General features: G+C 42.8%; 1 protein-coding gene and 1 long non-coding RNA gene across 3 annotated transcripts; one reads left to right on the top strand and one right to left on the bottom strand.

The window, feature by feature from the left end:
* Positions 1-23: 23 nt before the first annotated feature.
* Positions 24-6,810, top strand: LOC139028511 (uncharacterized). The gene is made up of 4 exons (XR_011480724.1): positions 24-134; positions 1,102-1,165; positions 2,300-2,448; positions 5,293-6,810. It is a non-coding gene; the product is annotated as an uncharacterized lncRNA (long non-coding RNA).
* LOC111971346 (solute carrier family 41 member 2-like) lies at positions 1,078-12,179 on the bottom strand. 2 transcript variants are annotated; one of them, XM_023998088.1, is made up of 11 exons: positions 12,002-12,179; positions 10,849-11,295; positions 10,506-10,613; positions 8,093-8,164; positions 7,439-7,583; positions 3,282-3,428; positions 2,984-3,131; positions 2,820-2,899; positions 2,574-2,705; positions 2,294-2,439; positions 1,078-1,874 (listed from the first exon to the last, which is right to left on the bottom strand). In XM_023998088.1, the coding sequence occupies exons 2-11, from the start codon at positions 11,251-11,253 to the stop codon at positions 1,692-1,694; spliced, it is 1,566 nt and encodes a 521-aa protein (XP_023853856.1). In that variant the 5' UTR covers positions 11,254-11,295; positions 12,002-12,179; the 3' UTR covers positions 1,078-1,691. The 2 variants fall into 2 exon arrangements, with proteins under 2 accessions (XP_023853856.1, XP_023853855.1); XM_023998087.1 differs by having other exon boundaries at positions 10,849-11,325.
* Positions 12,180-13,899: the final 1,720 nt, after the last annotated feature.

Here is a 13,899-nt window from a genome sequence, read left to right on the forward strand (position 1 = left end):
AGGGGAGCAATGTTATCAAATCATGGTTCATTTGTCACGTGCGCCGAATACAACAGGTGTAGGTAGACCTTAGTGAAATGCTTACTTACAGGCTCCCACCAAGAGTGCAGAAAAATGTATTAGGTGAACAATAGGTAAGTAAAGAAATAAAAACAGTAGAAAGACAGTGAAAAACAGTAGCGAGGCTATATACAGTAGCGAGGCTACATACAGACACCGTCTAGTCAGGCTGATTGAGGTAGTATGTACATGTAGATATGGTTAAAGTGACTGCATAAATGATGAACAGAGAGTAGCAGTAGCGAGTGGCGGGACACAATGCAGATAGCCCGGTTAGCCAATGTGCGGGAGCACTGGTTGGTCAGGCCAGGCCAATTGAGGTAGTATGTACATGAATGTATAGTTCGTGACTATGAATATATGATAAACAGAGTAGCAGCGTAAAATATTTTTTGTTTTGTTTTTGGGGGGGGCACACAATGCAAATAGTCCGGGTAGCCATTTGATTGCCTGTTCAGGAGTCTTATGGCTTGGGGGTAAAAACTGTTGAGAATCCTTTTGGTCTTAGACTTGGCACTCCGGTACCGCTTGCCATGCGGTAGTAGAGAGAACAGTCTATGACTGGGGTGGCTGGGGTCAATTTTTAGGGCCTTCCTCTGACACCGCCTAGTGTAGAGGTCCTGCATGGCAGACAGCTTAGCCCCAGTGATGTGCTGGGCCGTACGCACTACCCTCTGTAGTGCCTTGCAGTCGGAGGCCGAGCAATTGCCGTACCAGGCAGTGATGCAACCAGTCAGGATGCTCTCGATGTTGCAGCTGTAGAACCTTTTGAGGATCTCAGGACCCATGCCAAATCTTTTTAGTTTCCTACGGGGGAATATGCTTTGTCGTGCCCTCTTCACGACTGTCTTGGTGTGTTTGGACCATTCTAGTTTGTTGGTGACAATAGAGTACTGTCAACACTTGTACCTGAAAGGTAGATTACTCAGACAGATGCACCTGCAAGAGGCAGAAACAACTATTGTATGTTAAACTATATGCAGGAGCGAGGAAATTACCTATTAAATATCAACAAAATGAAATCCTATTTTTCTTTATTAGACAGGTTGGACCCGTTCTCAACTCTCACAAAACAATGTAATAACATACAAGAGTCACACAATAAGTAAGTAACACTGCAATATTATTGATTCACATTGTGAAAACTCACCTATGTATGTAACTTAAAGGGAAATTATATTCTATAACAGACATTTTAGAAAACATGTATATTACATATTATGTTACAATTAAAATGCTGCCTGCCCACAATACTGAACCAAATGTACATCACCCTCATTTTCGTTGGCACAGAATTTCTTGACGCAATATCCAAAATGCCTATTGAAGTACCTCAGCTGGTGAGGAAATTCAGCAGAAAAAATCCAAACAGGGGGTTGGACACAGGAACCAATCACAGGAACCTATGAGAAAGAAACCCTGAAATTAAAATAATTCTGCTGCCAGATTTTAGTAGAGCCACCTGCTTTTTCCTAAGGCCTTGCGTTCTCAGGCCTTGCTTGAATGCATCCAACCTTACTTTAAAACAAATCACAGATCCAATAGGGCTGGATTGGTGAAAGCAGTTGAAATGTCTGCTTTCACCCAGGCAGAATGAAAGGAGAATGGGAGAATATGAAGCACCCAGGGTGTCAGTCTCCAGTGGGAACTTTCTCCCCTACGAGCCAGAGCAGGAAGAAGGCCAGAACCAGGAGGGCTGTGCCCAATAGATCTGCCAGAGCAGTGAGGTAGGGGATGGAGTAACTGTCAGGGTCTTTGCCCGTCCGCCACAGACAAGGGATCATCCAGTCAGCAATACATAGCAGTGTGAAGACCTAACAGAAGGGAGAGAGAAAGATTCAGCCCTTTATTATGAACTGGGTGGTTCGAGCCCTGAATGCTGATTGGCTGTCAGTAGTGGTATATCAGATCAAAACCATGGTTATGACAAAATATTTATTTTTACTGCTCTAATTACGTTGGTAACCAGTTTATAACAGCAATAAGGCACCTCGAGGGTTTGTGATATATGGCCAATATACCACTGCCAAAGGCTGTGTCCAGGCACTCCGTATCACGTCGTGCGTAAGAACAGCCTTTAGTTGTGGTATATTGGCCCTATACCACACCCCCATGGCCTTTATTGTTTAATTATAGTATCAGTGTTAATGAAGGAGCAGAGGAGAAAGAATCCACGTATGACTACTGAGACACAGACATTGACCTAACTGATCTCTCTTGCTTCCTGATTTACCTGTAGGAGGGCTACAGCTAGGAAGAAGGTGATGAAGACAGGTGTGGGAGAGGTGCTGCCCTTCATCAAGTGGATTGTGTACAGGAAGATCAGGTGACCCGGTACGACCAACAGGAGCAGCACCTGGGCAGAGCGATGATTGGCTCCTGTCAGAGGTAGATATGGTTAACTGACAGATAGAATACACCTGACAACAGAACATTTCATTCCTTTTGTGTTCACAGGTATGTTAAAGGGACTGGTCATGTGCATGAGCCTGTCTACATGTGTGTGTCATTACCTGAGCCACAGAAGGTCCTGCATGGGTTGTAGCAGCTCCTGCGATCCTCAGACACCTGCCTCGGTGGGCAGTGGTGGTACAGATCAGTGGCTATACGACTGGACTGGATGGCAACCAGGTTCCCCCCAATACCTAGATTGAGATGAAGAATACACAATGATCATACATTTGGAGAGATCTTGTGACTTACCATTTTCTTGAAGGTTCCTAAATGTAAGCTTCTAAAAATCCAGATCCTTGTCTCACCATTCATAACTGGCGTGTAGACTATTATTCCCACCATGTTCGGGTCAGATACAGTTGTGTCCAAGATGAGTCCTCCGATACTAGAGAAAAATACTTATTAAAGGATGGTATTTCCATTTGAATGCTGTGACTGGACTTCAGGAGCACGGAACAGGGAAGCAGACCTGCTGATGACCATGGCAGTGATGATTGGTTCCCAGCCTGTGTAGAGTAGAATGCGACTTGCTGGGTTTCTGGAGGAGACGACCACCCACAGAGGGGTCAGTCCGAGGAAGAACAGACACACCAGGTACGACACATAGGGATACAACTCTGTGTGGAGACAGGGAAAGGAGCAGACACACACTAGCTAAACAAATACAGTTGATAGCTGAGTCAGAGCTGTAAATGTACCTATGACATTCCAGTAAATGGGCCCAGACTGTCCCCTAGTGGCCTAAAGCTAAACCTCTTGATTTATACCGATGCATTCGTAGAGCCCCTGGCTCAGGCAGGCCAGGATGGCCAGGGTGATGAGGTCACCAAAGCTGGCAGCGATGGGCGTGGCCACGTTGTCTGGGTTGATGCCAATCCTCTTGGAGCCGATGATCACTCCCACCATGATGATCCCTGGGAGAAAACACAGTCGAGTCAGATTCAGGCTACTGTTCAGAGTTGCACAACTCTCCAACCAAGGTGCATGAATTGAGCAGCCAAGAGTTGCACAGATGAAAGCAATGTGGTGACAGCTGGGAGAAGCGTCAAACTGGGGGAAGGGACAAGGGACTGTAATGGCCTACAGTGGTATTTTTCACTTCCGCTTTTATCAAGTGGTAAATGCAAATCAAGTATCTGTAAAACACAGATGGTCAAGTTGAATTAGTTGATACATATTTACATTCCAAGGCAGATAAAATAGCATGTTATTCTGTGGACCGATCAGTACCCATCATTCCAATGAAAATAAACCACATGAATAATTCATTTGGGTGACCTAGCTACATCACAAACTCTGCCTTACAGAGTCAGGTCTGCCTTTCAGATCCCAAGCATGAGTTTTATTTCAGTCATAACAAAATGGTTTTGCAACAAAAAGGTCTGATACGGAAGAAACCTACAATGTCAGTTGTAGCTAAGCTTCCTGGTCTCAGATGATTATATTCTGTACGTCTCAAATAGAAAGAGCATTCAGGCTTTTCCAGGAATACAGCAGAAGTGTACTGTATTGCAATTAAGTTGGAGTAATGGTACATGTAAATGGATGAGTAAGAGAATGTGCCTCAGAGAGAGGTTATGGTAGTGTATGTAGAAAAAAATACTATAGTATACTATGGTCTAAATACTGTAGTATTACTATATTTATATACTATAGTGTTCACTGTATGGTTTTTGCAGACTTTACTGTAGTGTTCACTCTAGGACAGCAGGTAGCCTGGCGGTAAGGAGTGTTGGGCCACTTGCCCTTGAGAAAGGCAATTAACCCTAATTGCTCCAGGGTCGCCGTCAATAATGGCTGATCGTCCGTGACCCCATTCTCTCAGGGGGAGTGAGATATGCAAAAAAAAAAAAAAACATTTCCATATTACACCTCACATCTGTACAGGTTACCCACTTATACATACAGTGAAAAGTGAAGAGGGCACGACAAAACCTATTCCCCCTCAGGAGACTGAAAAGATTTGGCATGGGTCCTCAGATCCTCAAAAGGTTTTACAGCTGCACCATCGAGAGCATCCTGACGGGTTGCACCACTGCCTGGTATGGCAACTGCTCGGCCTCCGACCGCAAGGCACTACAGAGGGTAGTGCGTACGGCCCAGTACATCACCGGGGGCAAGCTTCCTGCCATCCAGGACCTCTATACCAGGCGGTGTCAGAGGAAGGCCCTAAATATTGTCAAAGACTCCAGCCACCCTAGTCATAGACTGTTATCTCTGCTACCGCATGGCAAGCGGTACCGGAGTGCCAAGTCTAGGTCCAAGAGGCTTCTAAACAGCTTCTACCCCCAAGCCATAAGACTCCTGAACAGCTAATCAAATGGCTACACAGACTATTTACATTGCCCCATCCCCTACGCTGATGCTACTCTGTTATTATCTATGCATAGCCACTTTAAAAATCTTACCTACATGTACATAAATACCTCGTCACCGGTGCCCCCGCACATTGACACATTGACTCTGTACCGGTACCTCCTGTATATAGCCCCGCTATTGTTATTTACTGCTGCTCTTTAATTATTTCTTATTCTTATCTCTTACTTTTTGGGGGGGATTTTCTTAACTGCATTGTTGGTTAATGGCTTGTAAGTAAGCATTTCACTGTATTCTGCCCATGTGACAAATACAATTTGATTTGAAACAGGACTATATATTCTATAGTGTTTTTGCGGACATGACTGTAGTATACTGTAGTATTTACTAGCGATTGCCATTAATTACGTATGTTCATTGCTGTTATTGCCTGTTATTATTTGCACCTTTTTGTCCTTTTAGATAAACCATACAACGCCAACCAAGTCTCAATTCAAGACAAGTGTCTCATGTCTACAACTGTCAATCATTCCCTGCCATGTATCATCTCCATTACCTGAATCTAGAAAGACTTTTAAACTGAAATGCATCTCTGCCTCCACCTGCTCAGTAGATGGACATCACCATAACCCTCACTTAAACCTCAGTGTTTCCCTTGGGGACCCTTATTATGGGAGGACATGTAGGAAATGTAGTTAAGCACCCCATGGTCATGTTCAGGTGAGAGCTTTTTACTGTGAATGTCCTTTGTGTGTACAGGTTGTATGGTGTTGCTGGTGGTTTATTTCTGTGAGGAACCATTTTGTGACTATGTTGTCTTGAAGAAATGTTTGGGGTGTAGTCGATTGTTCTGAATGGTAAATGTTGACTTTGACCATCAGTGAGTTTTTTCTTGAGTGACAATATTTATGATGTTCATTATGTAAGGCCACTGCAATAATGGCCTTTTATTTGAAGTAGCTTTGGAGTGGCGTTGCTGGTTTGAGGTACAGGCTGTTTATTTACAGCTGCACCATCGAGAGCATCCTGACGGGTTGCACCACTGCCTGGTATGGCAACTGCTCGGCCTCCGACCGCAAGGCACTACAGAGGGTAGTGCGTACGGCCCAGTACATCACCGGGGGCAAGCTTCCTGCCATCCAGGACCTCTATACCAGGCGGTGTCAGAGGAAGGCCCTAAAGATTGTCAAAGACTCCAGCCACCCTAGTCATAGACTGTTATCTCTGATAAGACGGGCAGGCCTCCGATAAGGGGTCTGTCTAAGTAAAGTCATTTGTATTTCWAAAATATCTATTGTTTATGTAAATTCTGTGGTTAACTGTTCTTTATTTTGTACCATCAGAAGTACAGTATTGTTTGTCACTGTTTCTGGTAATCTTGTGAACTTGGTCAATTGAATCTGTGAAAGCACTCTAGTATTTCAGAAAGCTATCTAGTGGAAGTAACAGATCTATGAAGTCATTTTGGTGTACTCTTGTTAATGTGTGTTATTTATCTGTGTCAAACAAGCAAACCTAATCGTCAGCTTTACCAAACTTTGCTTGTTCTTTATCTGCCTCTGTAGTGTTTTCCTTTAATGGGTCTAGAACCTGTGTCTAACGTTTAGATGTTACAATTTCTCAGAACTTTTGCCCCAACTCAATAGGTGGCCTGTCATGAACCTGTGTGTCTTATGTTCTGGTTGAGTTATTCCCCTAATTAAACAGTAACTGGGGTAGTCTTGTAGTTGTGCCATTTTAGATAATCCTAGTCGGCAGGTGTTGCTACAGTCATGTCTGCAAAAAAACACTACAGTGAATACTATAGTATATAAATATAACACTACTGTATTTAGACCATAGTATACTATAGTATTTTTTAATGTGGGTTAGCTGTAAATGTGTAATATGTTTGAACTAGGACCCCTTTTTTTGTATTATTCTCATCAAATTTCTAAATGCATTGTATCCACATTTGTGCTTATATTGTGTTTTAAAAAAGTKAAAAAAAATAARCAATCAAGGGATACTACAGTGTGGAGTATAGTATTCTACAGTATACTAAAAAATTATATAGAAAGCACTACACGATCGAGGGCATGAACTCCCTAAGAACGCCAGCAAGTTCAAATCAAAACTGCATTGACAAAGCTAGCAGTAAAGCTAGCTAGCAGTCCAATCGATCCAAAAAGTCTAAAGTAAGCACTATGTGATCGAGGGATACTACCGTGTGTAGTATAGTATACTACAAAAGTCTATAGTAAGCACTACATGATCGAGGGATACTACAGTCTACACAGTGTGGAGTATAGGATTCTACAAAGTATACTACAGTTTACTACAAAATGATATAGAATTCTGTAGTAAAATGTAGTCTTTTTTTATGTGGGCTACCCTATAATGAAGAGACTGTCGCCTCACACTAAGATGCTAGTGAAAAGGGCCTCTGCATGCATAATCCTGTGTAGGAGAATGAGAGGTGCAGTGGGGATAGACAGGAACGGATAGCTCATCCGTTCCTGTCAATACCTAGCTAGCTGTTTGAGCCGTGACTTAAAACCCATTGTGTGGGGGTACTGTAGGTGTGATGTGGGTTAAGGGTTTGGACAGGGCTCGTTGTTCTCCTTACCCTGCAGCAAGGAAGCAAGGAAGGCAGTAGTTACGCTGGCTGAGCAGAGGAGAGCAGCGTGGTTGAGAAGCATATCTCCCTCCAGTACCCAGCCCAAGACCACCGCTGCCAGGGCAGCCAGTAGACCCAGCACTGTGGCTTGCATCTGGAGAAAGAAAACACTCTTTGGACACTAGGCATTTGTTAAGGCTAAGAAGTACAAATAAAGGTTTAGGGGACATCTTTAAAGTAACTTTCCAGTGAAAATCTCACTTTTAAAAGTTAATATTCTATTAACTCATACCCAACTAATGTTGTTGACTCATACTGTACTTGTATTTGTGGCCAAAGCATAAATTGGAGAAAAAAACACTTCAAAACCCCACCTCACACAGACCATTTAAAAAATGCTTGCCATTTCCTCATAGAGGATGATGACATCCTCCTGAGGACAAGCTGGCCAATCAGCGGTCTACTCACATGAATGACTGGTATACGCCCACACCATTCTGTTAGGGTACGCCCACACCATTCCAACACAGAAAAGCTTCTTTTTAACATAACTAACTAACATTTTTTTTAAGGAATACTTTCCACTCATATTGTAATTCATTATAGATCATATTTCATAGAAATCTGGAAACACTAGACAGTATCAGCCATAAAGTAAATCACCTGTTTTAGTGCCAGGTTCCCAATAATCAAACTCCATTTCTCTCTGGCGGTCTCCATTTTCCCCACGTTCACCTGACAAGGACAAAATCATAAATGTTATCTTTTCAGTGTAAAAATCCCCTACTTAGTCTTGACCAAAGCATCAACATATCTGTGTCATGACTATGACCATTTATTAGGCCTGACAGCTAGGACAGGCCTATTGAAAAGCAAGCTTCCTGGAAGCCTGTGTTTCAGACATAAAGAAGCGGATGGCGGAAAATATTTACTTTTAAACTCAGGCAAAACAGAGATGCTAGTTCTAGGTCCCAAGAAACAAAGAGATCTGCTGAATCTCAATGTTTGTGCAGTCGTCGCAAATAAAACTGTAAAGGACCTCGGTGTTACTCTGGACCCTGATCTCTCTTTTGACCAATATATAAAAAATATTTTTAGAGCAGATTTTTTCCATCTTTGTAACATTGCAAAAATCTGAATTATGCAGAAAAGCTAATTCATGCTTTTGTCACTTCAAGATTAGACTACTGTCACGGTCGTCTAAACAGGAGACCAAGGCGCAGCGTGGTAAGCGTACATTCTTATTTAATCAAAGAAAGAATACTGAGCAAACTATGCAAAACAACAAAACGAACCGTAAAGTAAATATGAGTAGTGCAGACTGGCAACTAAACATAGAATAAGAACCCACAAACTACCCAAGGCTACCTAAATATGGTTCCCAATCAGAGACAACGATAAACAGCTGCCTCTGATTGAGAACCAATCTAGGCAACCATAGACATATAAACACCTAGACTTCCAAAAACCCCTAGACAATACAAAAACTAAACAAACCACCCTCGTCACACCCTGACCTAACCAAAATAATAAAGAAAACAAAGATAACTAAGGTCAAGGCGTGACAATTACTGAAATGCTCTACTCTCCGGCTACCCAGATAAGGCACTATTAAACTTCAGCTAGTTTTAAATACGGCTGCTAGAGTCTTGACTAAAATCACAAATTTGATCATATTACTCCAATGGTAGTCTCTCTACAGTGGCTTTGTGTTAAGGCTAGGGCTGATTTCAAGGTTTTACTGCTAATCTACAAAGCATTACTGTCACGTGTGCTCCCTCTCCGGCCTCTAGGTCACCAGGCTGCTTGTTATGGCGCTCACCTGTCACCATCGTTACGTGCACCTGTGCATCCTCAGAATCACCTGGACTCCATCACCTCCCTGATTACCTTCCCTAATACTGTCACTCCCCTTGGTTCTTTCCTCATGTGTTATTAACTCTGTTTTCATGTTGGTGCATTGTTTGTGTTACATGTTTCATTTATTTAAAACACTCACTCCCTGAACGTGATCTTCCTGTCCGGTTTTGCGCACCCCTTGGACTCTTGTGGTGGGGGAGATCTTTGTGAGCTATACTCAGCCTCAGGGTCACTATCTATCTAAGGGTAGTCAGTTAGTGGTCTGTTGATATCCCTTTGGTGGCTGTGCTTTGGCAAAGTGGGTGAGGTTATATCCTGCCTGGTTGGCCCTGTCTGGGGTTAACTTTGAACAGGGCCACAGTGTCCCCCCCATCTCAGTTCCCAGTATTATGCTGCAATAGTTTATGTGCCGGGGAGCTAGGGTCAGTCTGTCCTATCTGGTGTAATTCTCCTGTCTTATCTGGTGTCCTGTGTGATTGTAGGTATGCTCACTCTAATTCTCTCTCTCTTTTTCTGACCCTGCTGGTCATCTATGAACGTTTGAACATCTTGAATAACGATCTGGCCTTAAAGGTCAAGTACACCTATCTCCACCTGGCACAGGCAGAAGAGGACTGGCCACCACTCAGAGCCTGGTTCCTCTCTAGGTTTCTTCCTTGGTTCCTGCCTTTCTAGGGAGTTTTTCCTAGCCACCATGCTTCTACACCTGCATTGCTTGCTCTTTGGAGTTTTGGCTGGGTTTCTGTATAAGCACTTTGTGAAAACTGCTGATATAAAAAGGGGTTTAAAAATAAATGTGATTGATCTTTCTCTCTCATCATAAACTTATTAACACCGATATTCATACTGTATGATTGATGAGTGGGAGAGCGTCAATTACTAGAGCGGGTCAGGCATTCTAGAATCAGAAGCAGAAAATGCTCTCATGCCAGTCAGCAGATTGTTAAGTCGTGGTCAAATGTCCAATAACACACCTGTATGCACAATAGACGGTTAGGGAGGGTAGATTCAGAGTCATATATGCAGTATAGGTTGTAGTCAGATTAGTCCAGTCTTGTACTGCAGGGAGTTGTGCAGTGCTATTTTCTTCACAGGCGGGTGAGGACTTTCACACAGGGACAGAGAACTCACAATACAAGAGAGAAGCAATGTAAGGAATGGACTTCCCACTGTGTTGGTGTATGGATTAATTGTGTGTGTTTATGTGTGTACTCACTGCTGTTGAAAGTCTGGAGGCCAGGGTCATCTCTAGGTTTCCTTTCAGGCCCAGTAGAGCTGGCACCAGTATGAAGATCTCTGTGACTCTCTGGAACACCTCCCAATGCTGCCACAACAACACACAGTGGATTAATACACCAAAATATAATGCAATAGATTGACGCACGATGCAGTGGACACACCAACACCCGAAAAACTAGACAGACCAACACACAATGCCACAGAATCAACATACAGACACACAATACAACACATGAACATACCATGCAATAGACACACCAACACATAATGCAAGAATAGATAAACAAATAGAGAAACCGTGCAATTTATAAGTAACTCACCTGAACTACGTCCAGTAACATCCCAGCTGACACCGTCCCCAGTCCAGCCAGTAGGAAGGGCACCAGTATCTGCAGAACCATGGACCTAACAGACTCACTGGGCATCTCTCTGACACCATCCTGGGCACTACAATCCTCTGGGTCCTTCTCCATAACTTTCTCATTGACCTTGGAGCCAGGCATGTGTCCATTGGGGAAAAGTGGGTCTGTCTCGGTGTATGGACAGAGTTCATTAAAGATGTTGCTGTTGGATGGGGACTGAGCTCTATTTGGGAGTCGATGGTGACCCCCTGGATGTTGTGCATCTGGGGCTGGGCAGGACCCATAGTGGTGCCTGTTGTGTTTTCCTGCACCCACGCTGTCACTCTGGGCCAGTTGGTCATCCTGTTGCCCAGTGTTGGCCATCAGAACAATGATGTGTCCTGAGGGAGTTAGACACTCCTTCTGCTACTCCGAAGAAAGGGTAAGTTGATATGACTGGGTCAAAGAAAACCAGCAGGAGGTAATTAGACAGTTACAGTATATATCATCCTTGATATTGATGTTATCACTGAACACTCACGGTACTAGTCATAAACTGCTGGCAAAAATATATATATATTTTTTAACTTGTTGCTGTGTAAGAGGTGTGGCAAAGGTAGGCTTAGTGTGTAATTTAACACACCTGTGACGCACAGACGCAGATAAATGACTAAGATACATGCCATCTCTACACGGGAGCATATAAGACAGACAAGCATACAAGAGAGTCGTGGCTATAGCACGGCAAATGCGTAACATCTGGTGCTTGTATGGTTTAATTCGTTAGGTATTCTCCCACATGGTTTTCCATGCCATCACAAAGCCGCCCCTTGTCAGACATGGAAACGATGTGAGGCCTCATGGTGCTAGCAGTCACACAATTACCAAACAACTTAAGGGAGACATTTAATTCATTATCTGGTAAGTCCAAATTACATAGAAATCTCTCGTTGTATCCAGCACTGTACATCTGAAAACGGCAGACAATTCCCCAGGAAGTATTCAAAGTGACTGCGTCTATCTGGAATTGAGTGAGATTGACCAAATCAAAACATGTAAACACACCAACTGTAGAGAGAAAAACACTTACAAGTTCCAAGTGGCAGTACGTTAAGAGAAACAGGTGACTTACCTAAAGTGTGAAACCATAGCATATTAGAGATATGAGAGACGAAGAAATAGATTTTGGAGAAGTAGATACTCCTTCACTCTGCTTATTCTGTCCATGAGTTATTTTCCTCCTCCCTGAATGGCTGAAGCTCCTTCATAGCTATGTCATTGCTCTCTCTCTTTCACTCACTCACACAGACACACTGTGAGGAAATCCCTCCTGATTGAGCTGGTCTGTGGTTCACTGATAGCAATCTCCTATCAGAGGGATGATGCAACCTCCAAAGTATTCCAAACAGAGGACTTTATTGATATAATGCGGATTGGAATGATCTACACAGGAATAGAAATAGGAATGAATATGTAATCACAAACCTAATAGCAGAGAAGAGTACCACTGAATAGAACAGTATGAATGGATTAATGATAGTAAGTAACAACAACAAAAATAGCAGGAGTAAAGCACTGTATAGAAAATAGTGGACTATTACGCAGTAATAGGACTGTATTACACAGTAATACATGAGAGAAAAGGACTGTATTAGGAACGCAATAGATGATTAATAAGCATTAGAAAAGTGTGACTAATTATAGCAGACAATAATCACAAGGACAACACCAGGAGGAAAATAAAATATGTCGACAACTGAGGCCTATATTTATACCCTTGTAAGAGCATGGATCGGGCTAACTGACCAATAGGAATCTAGAAACAGAACTTAGCACAAGGGTGAGGTGCATGGCTACTAAATTATTGTTAGAGGCCACAATCTGTAGGTCTCTGACGTGAGAGGGGAGAGAGGTGAGGATGGGCAGGGGCTAGGCTTCTCTGAGCCACCAAACAAATAAACAACCAAGATGCACATGCCCATAATGTCCAGGAGGGGGTATTCTTGCACACAGACACGCACACACAGTTCTCCTTCCACATGGTGATGTTTCAAAATAAAAGTATGCCACCTGGTGTAGGCAATGCTGTTATGACAGACAAAGTAATGAGAGGAGTTACCAGTGGTTAATAATAAATCCCCTTGGAGTCGATTTCCGTGGCCCTGCAGAAATGTAATTTGCATAATAAAAAAATCCACATCAGAATCCGTCAATTTAAAATAGAGATTGATGCGTCTCAATACACCGCATCCGCCGATGTTGCACTTCCGCACCTGGGGTGAAAGGTGGCAGAGCTAGAGCAGTGTCAGACCTTGAGCCAAAATCAAATCGGTCTTCTCACTAAAACTTCTGAAGTATTCCAACGGATTGGCCTACAAACTATTAGTTTGTACGTGTCTCTGGAAAGATGAGTCTCTCACGAACATCTACGTGTCAGTTGTTTTGCTCTAGGATGCCCCAGAAGACATGTCTGAAGGTTCCCCTATACCAGTTTAAAAAATTAATGGGAGTATATATGGAGATAGTTTAGTGCCAAAAATAAAGATTTAACACTCCTGTTGTGTTAGTTTCATGTTAATTAATTTTGTGTTCCCGGTCCAAAATGACCGCCCTATTATAGCTGATTATATATCCATAATAATACATATATTATCACCTAATGTTGTGTTAGATCTTTTTATCAACTTAAGTTCTTGTGAACATTACACGTTTTGAACTTCTATTTGCTATTTATGGCCTGTAGGCCTCATTGACCTGAGCTCATATGTCTCGTTTTTGAGTATACCAGAGCTGTGAGAAAAGCATCTTCACTGTCAGTTTCCTGGCTTCTCTCCTCCTCACCAGTGTCATGATCAAAGATATGATCAAGAGCCTCACATACAGTATATCGTTTGGTCATTGTGCTGCCACAGAATGAATTGTGAGCAAGAACTCAAAAAAGCTTGATTTACCAGAGCTGTGAGAAAAGTTCTATATATTATTGAAACAATGTTGTGATTGTTTGTGAGAATGCCAACAGGTGTGGTTCCC

The sequence above is a fragment of the Salvelinus sp. IW2-2015 genome, linkage group LG13, assembly GCF_002910315.2.
Source record: "Salvelinus sp. IW2-2015 linkage group LG13, ASM291031v2, whole genome shotgun sequence".
Taxonomy (NCBI): domain Eukaryota; kingdom Metazoa; phylum Chordata; class Actinopteri; order Salmoniformes; family Salmonidae; genus Salvelinus; species Salvelinus sp. IW2-2015.

What these genes read in the sequence shown, in the direction of transcription:
- LOC111971346 (XM_023998088.1), bottom strand. Translation starts at nt 11,253, where the DNA reads ATGGCCAACACTGGGCAACAGGATGACCAACTGGCCCAGAGTGACAGC. An exon ending in GGAACCTGGCACTAAAACAG is followed by an intron (nt 7,584 to 8,092) that starts GTGATTTACTTT and finishes TTCTTTCTCCAG; the next exon opens with ATGCAAGCCACAGTGCTGGG. An exon ending in GGGGCTCTACGAATGCATCG is followed by an intron (nt 3,132 to 3,281) that starts GTATAAATCAAG and finishes GTCTCCACACAG; the next exon opens with AGTTGTATCCCTATGTGTCG.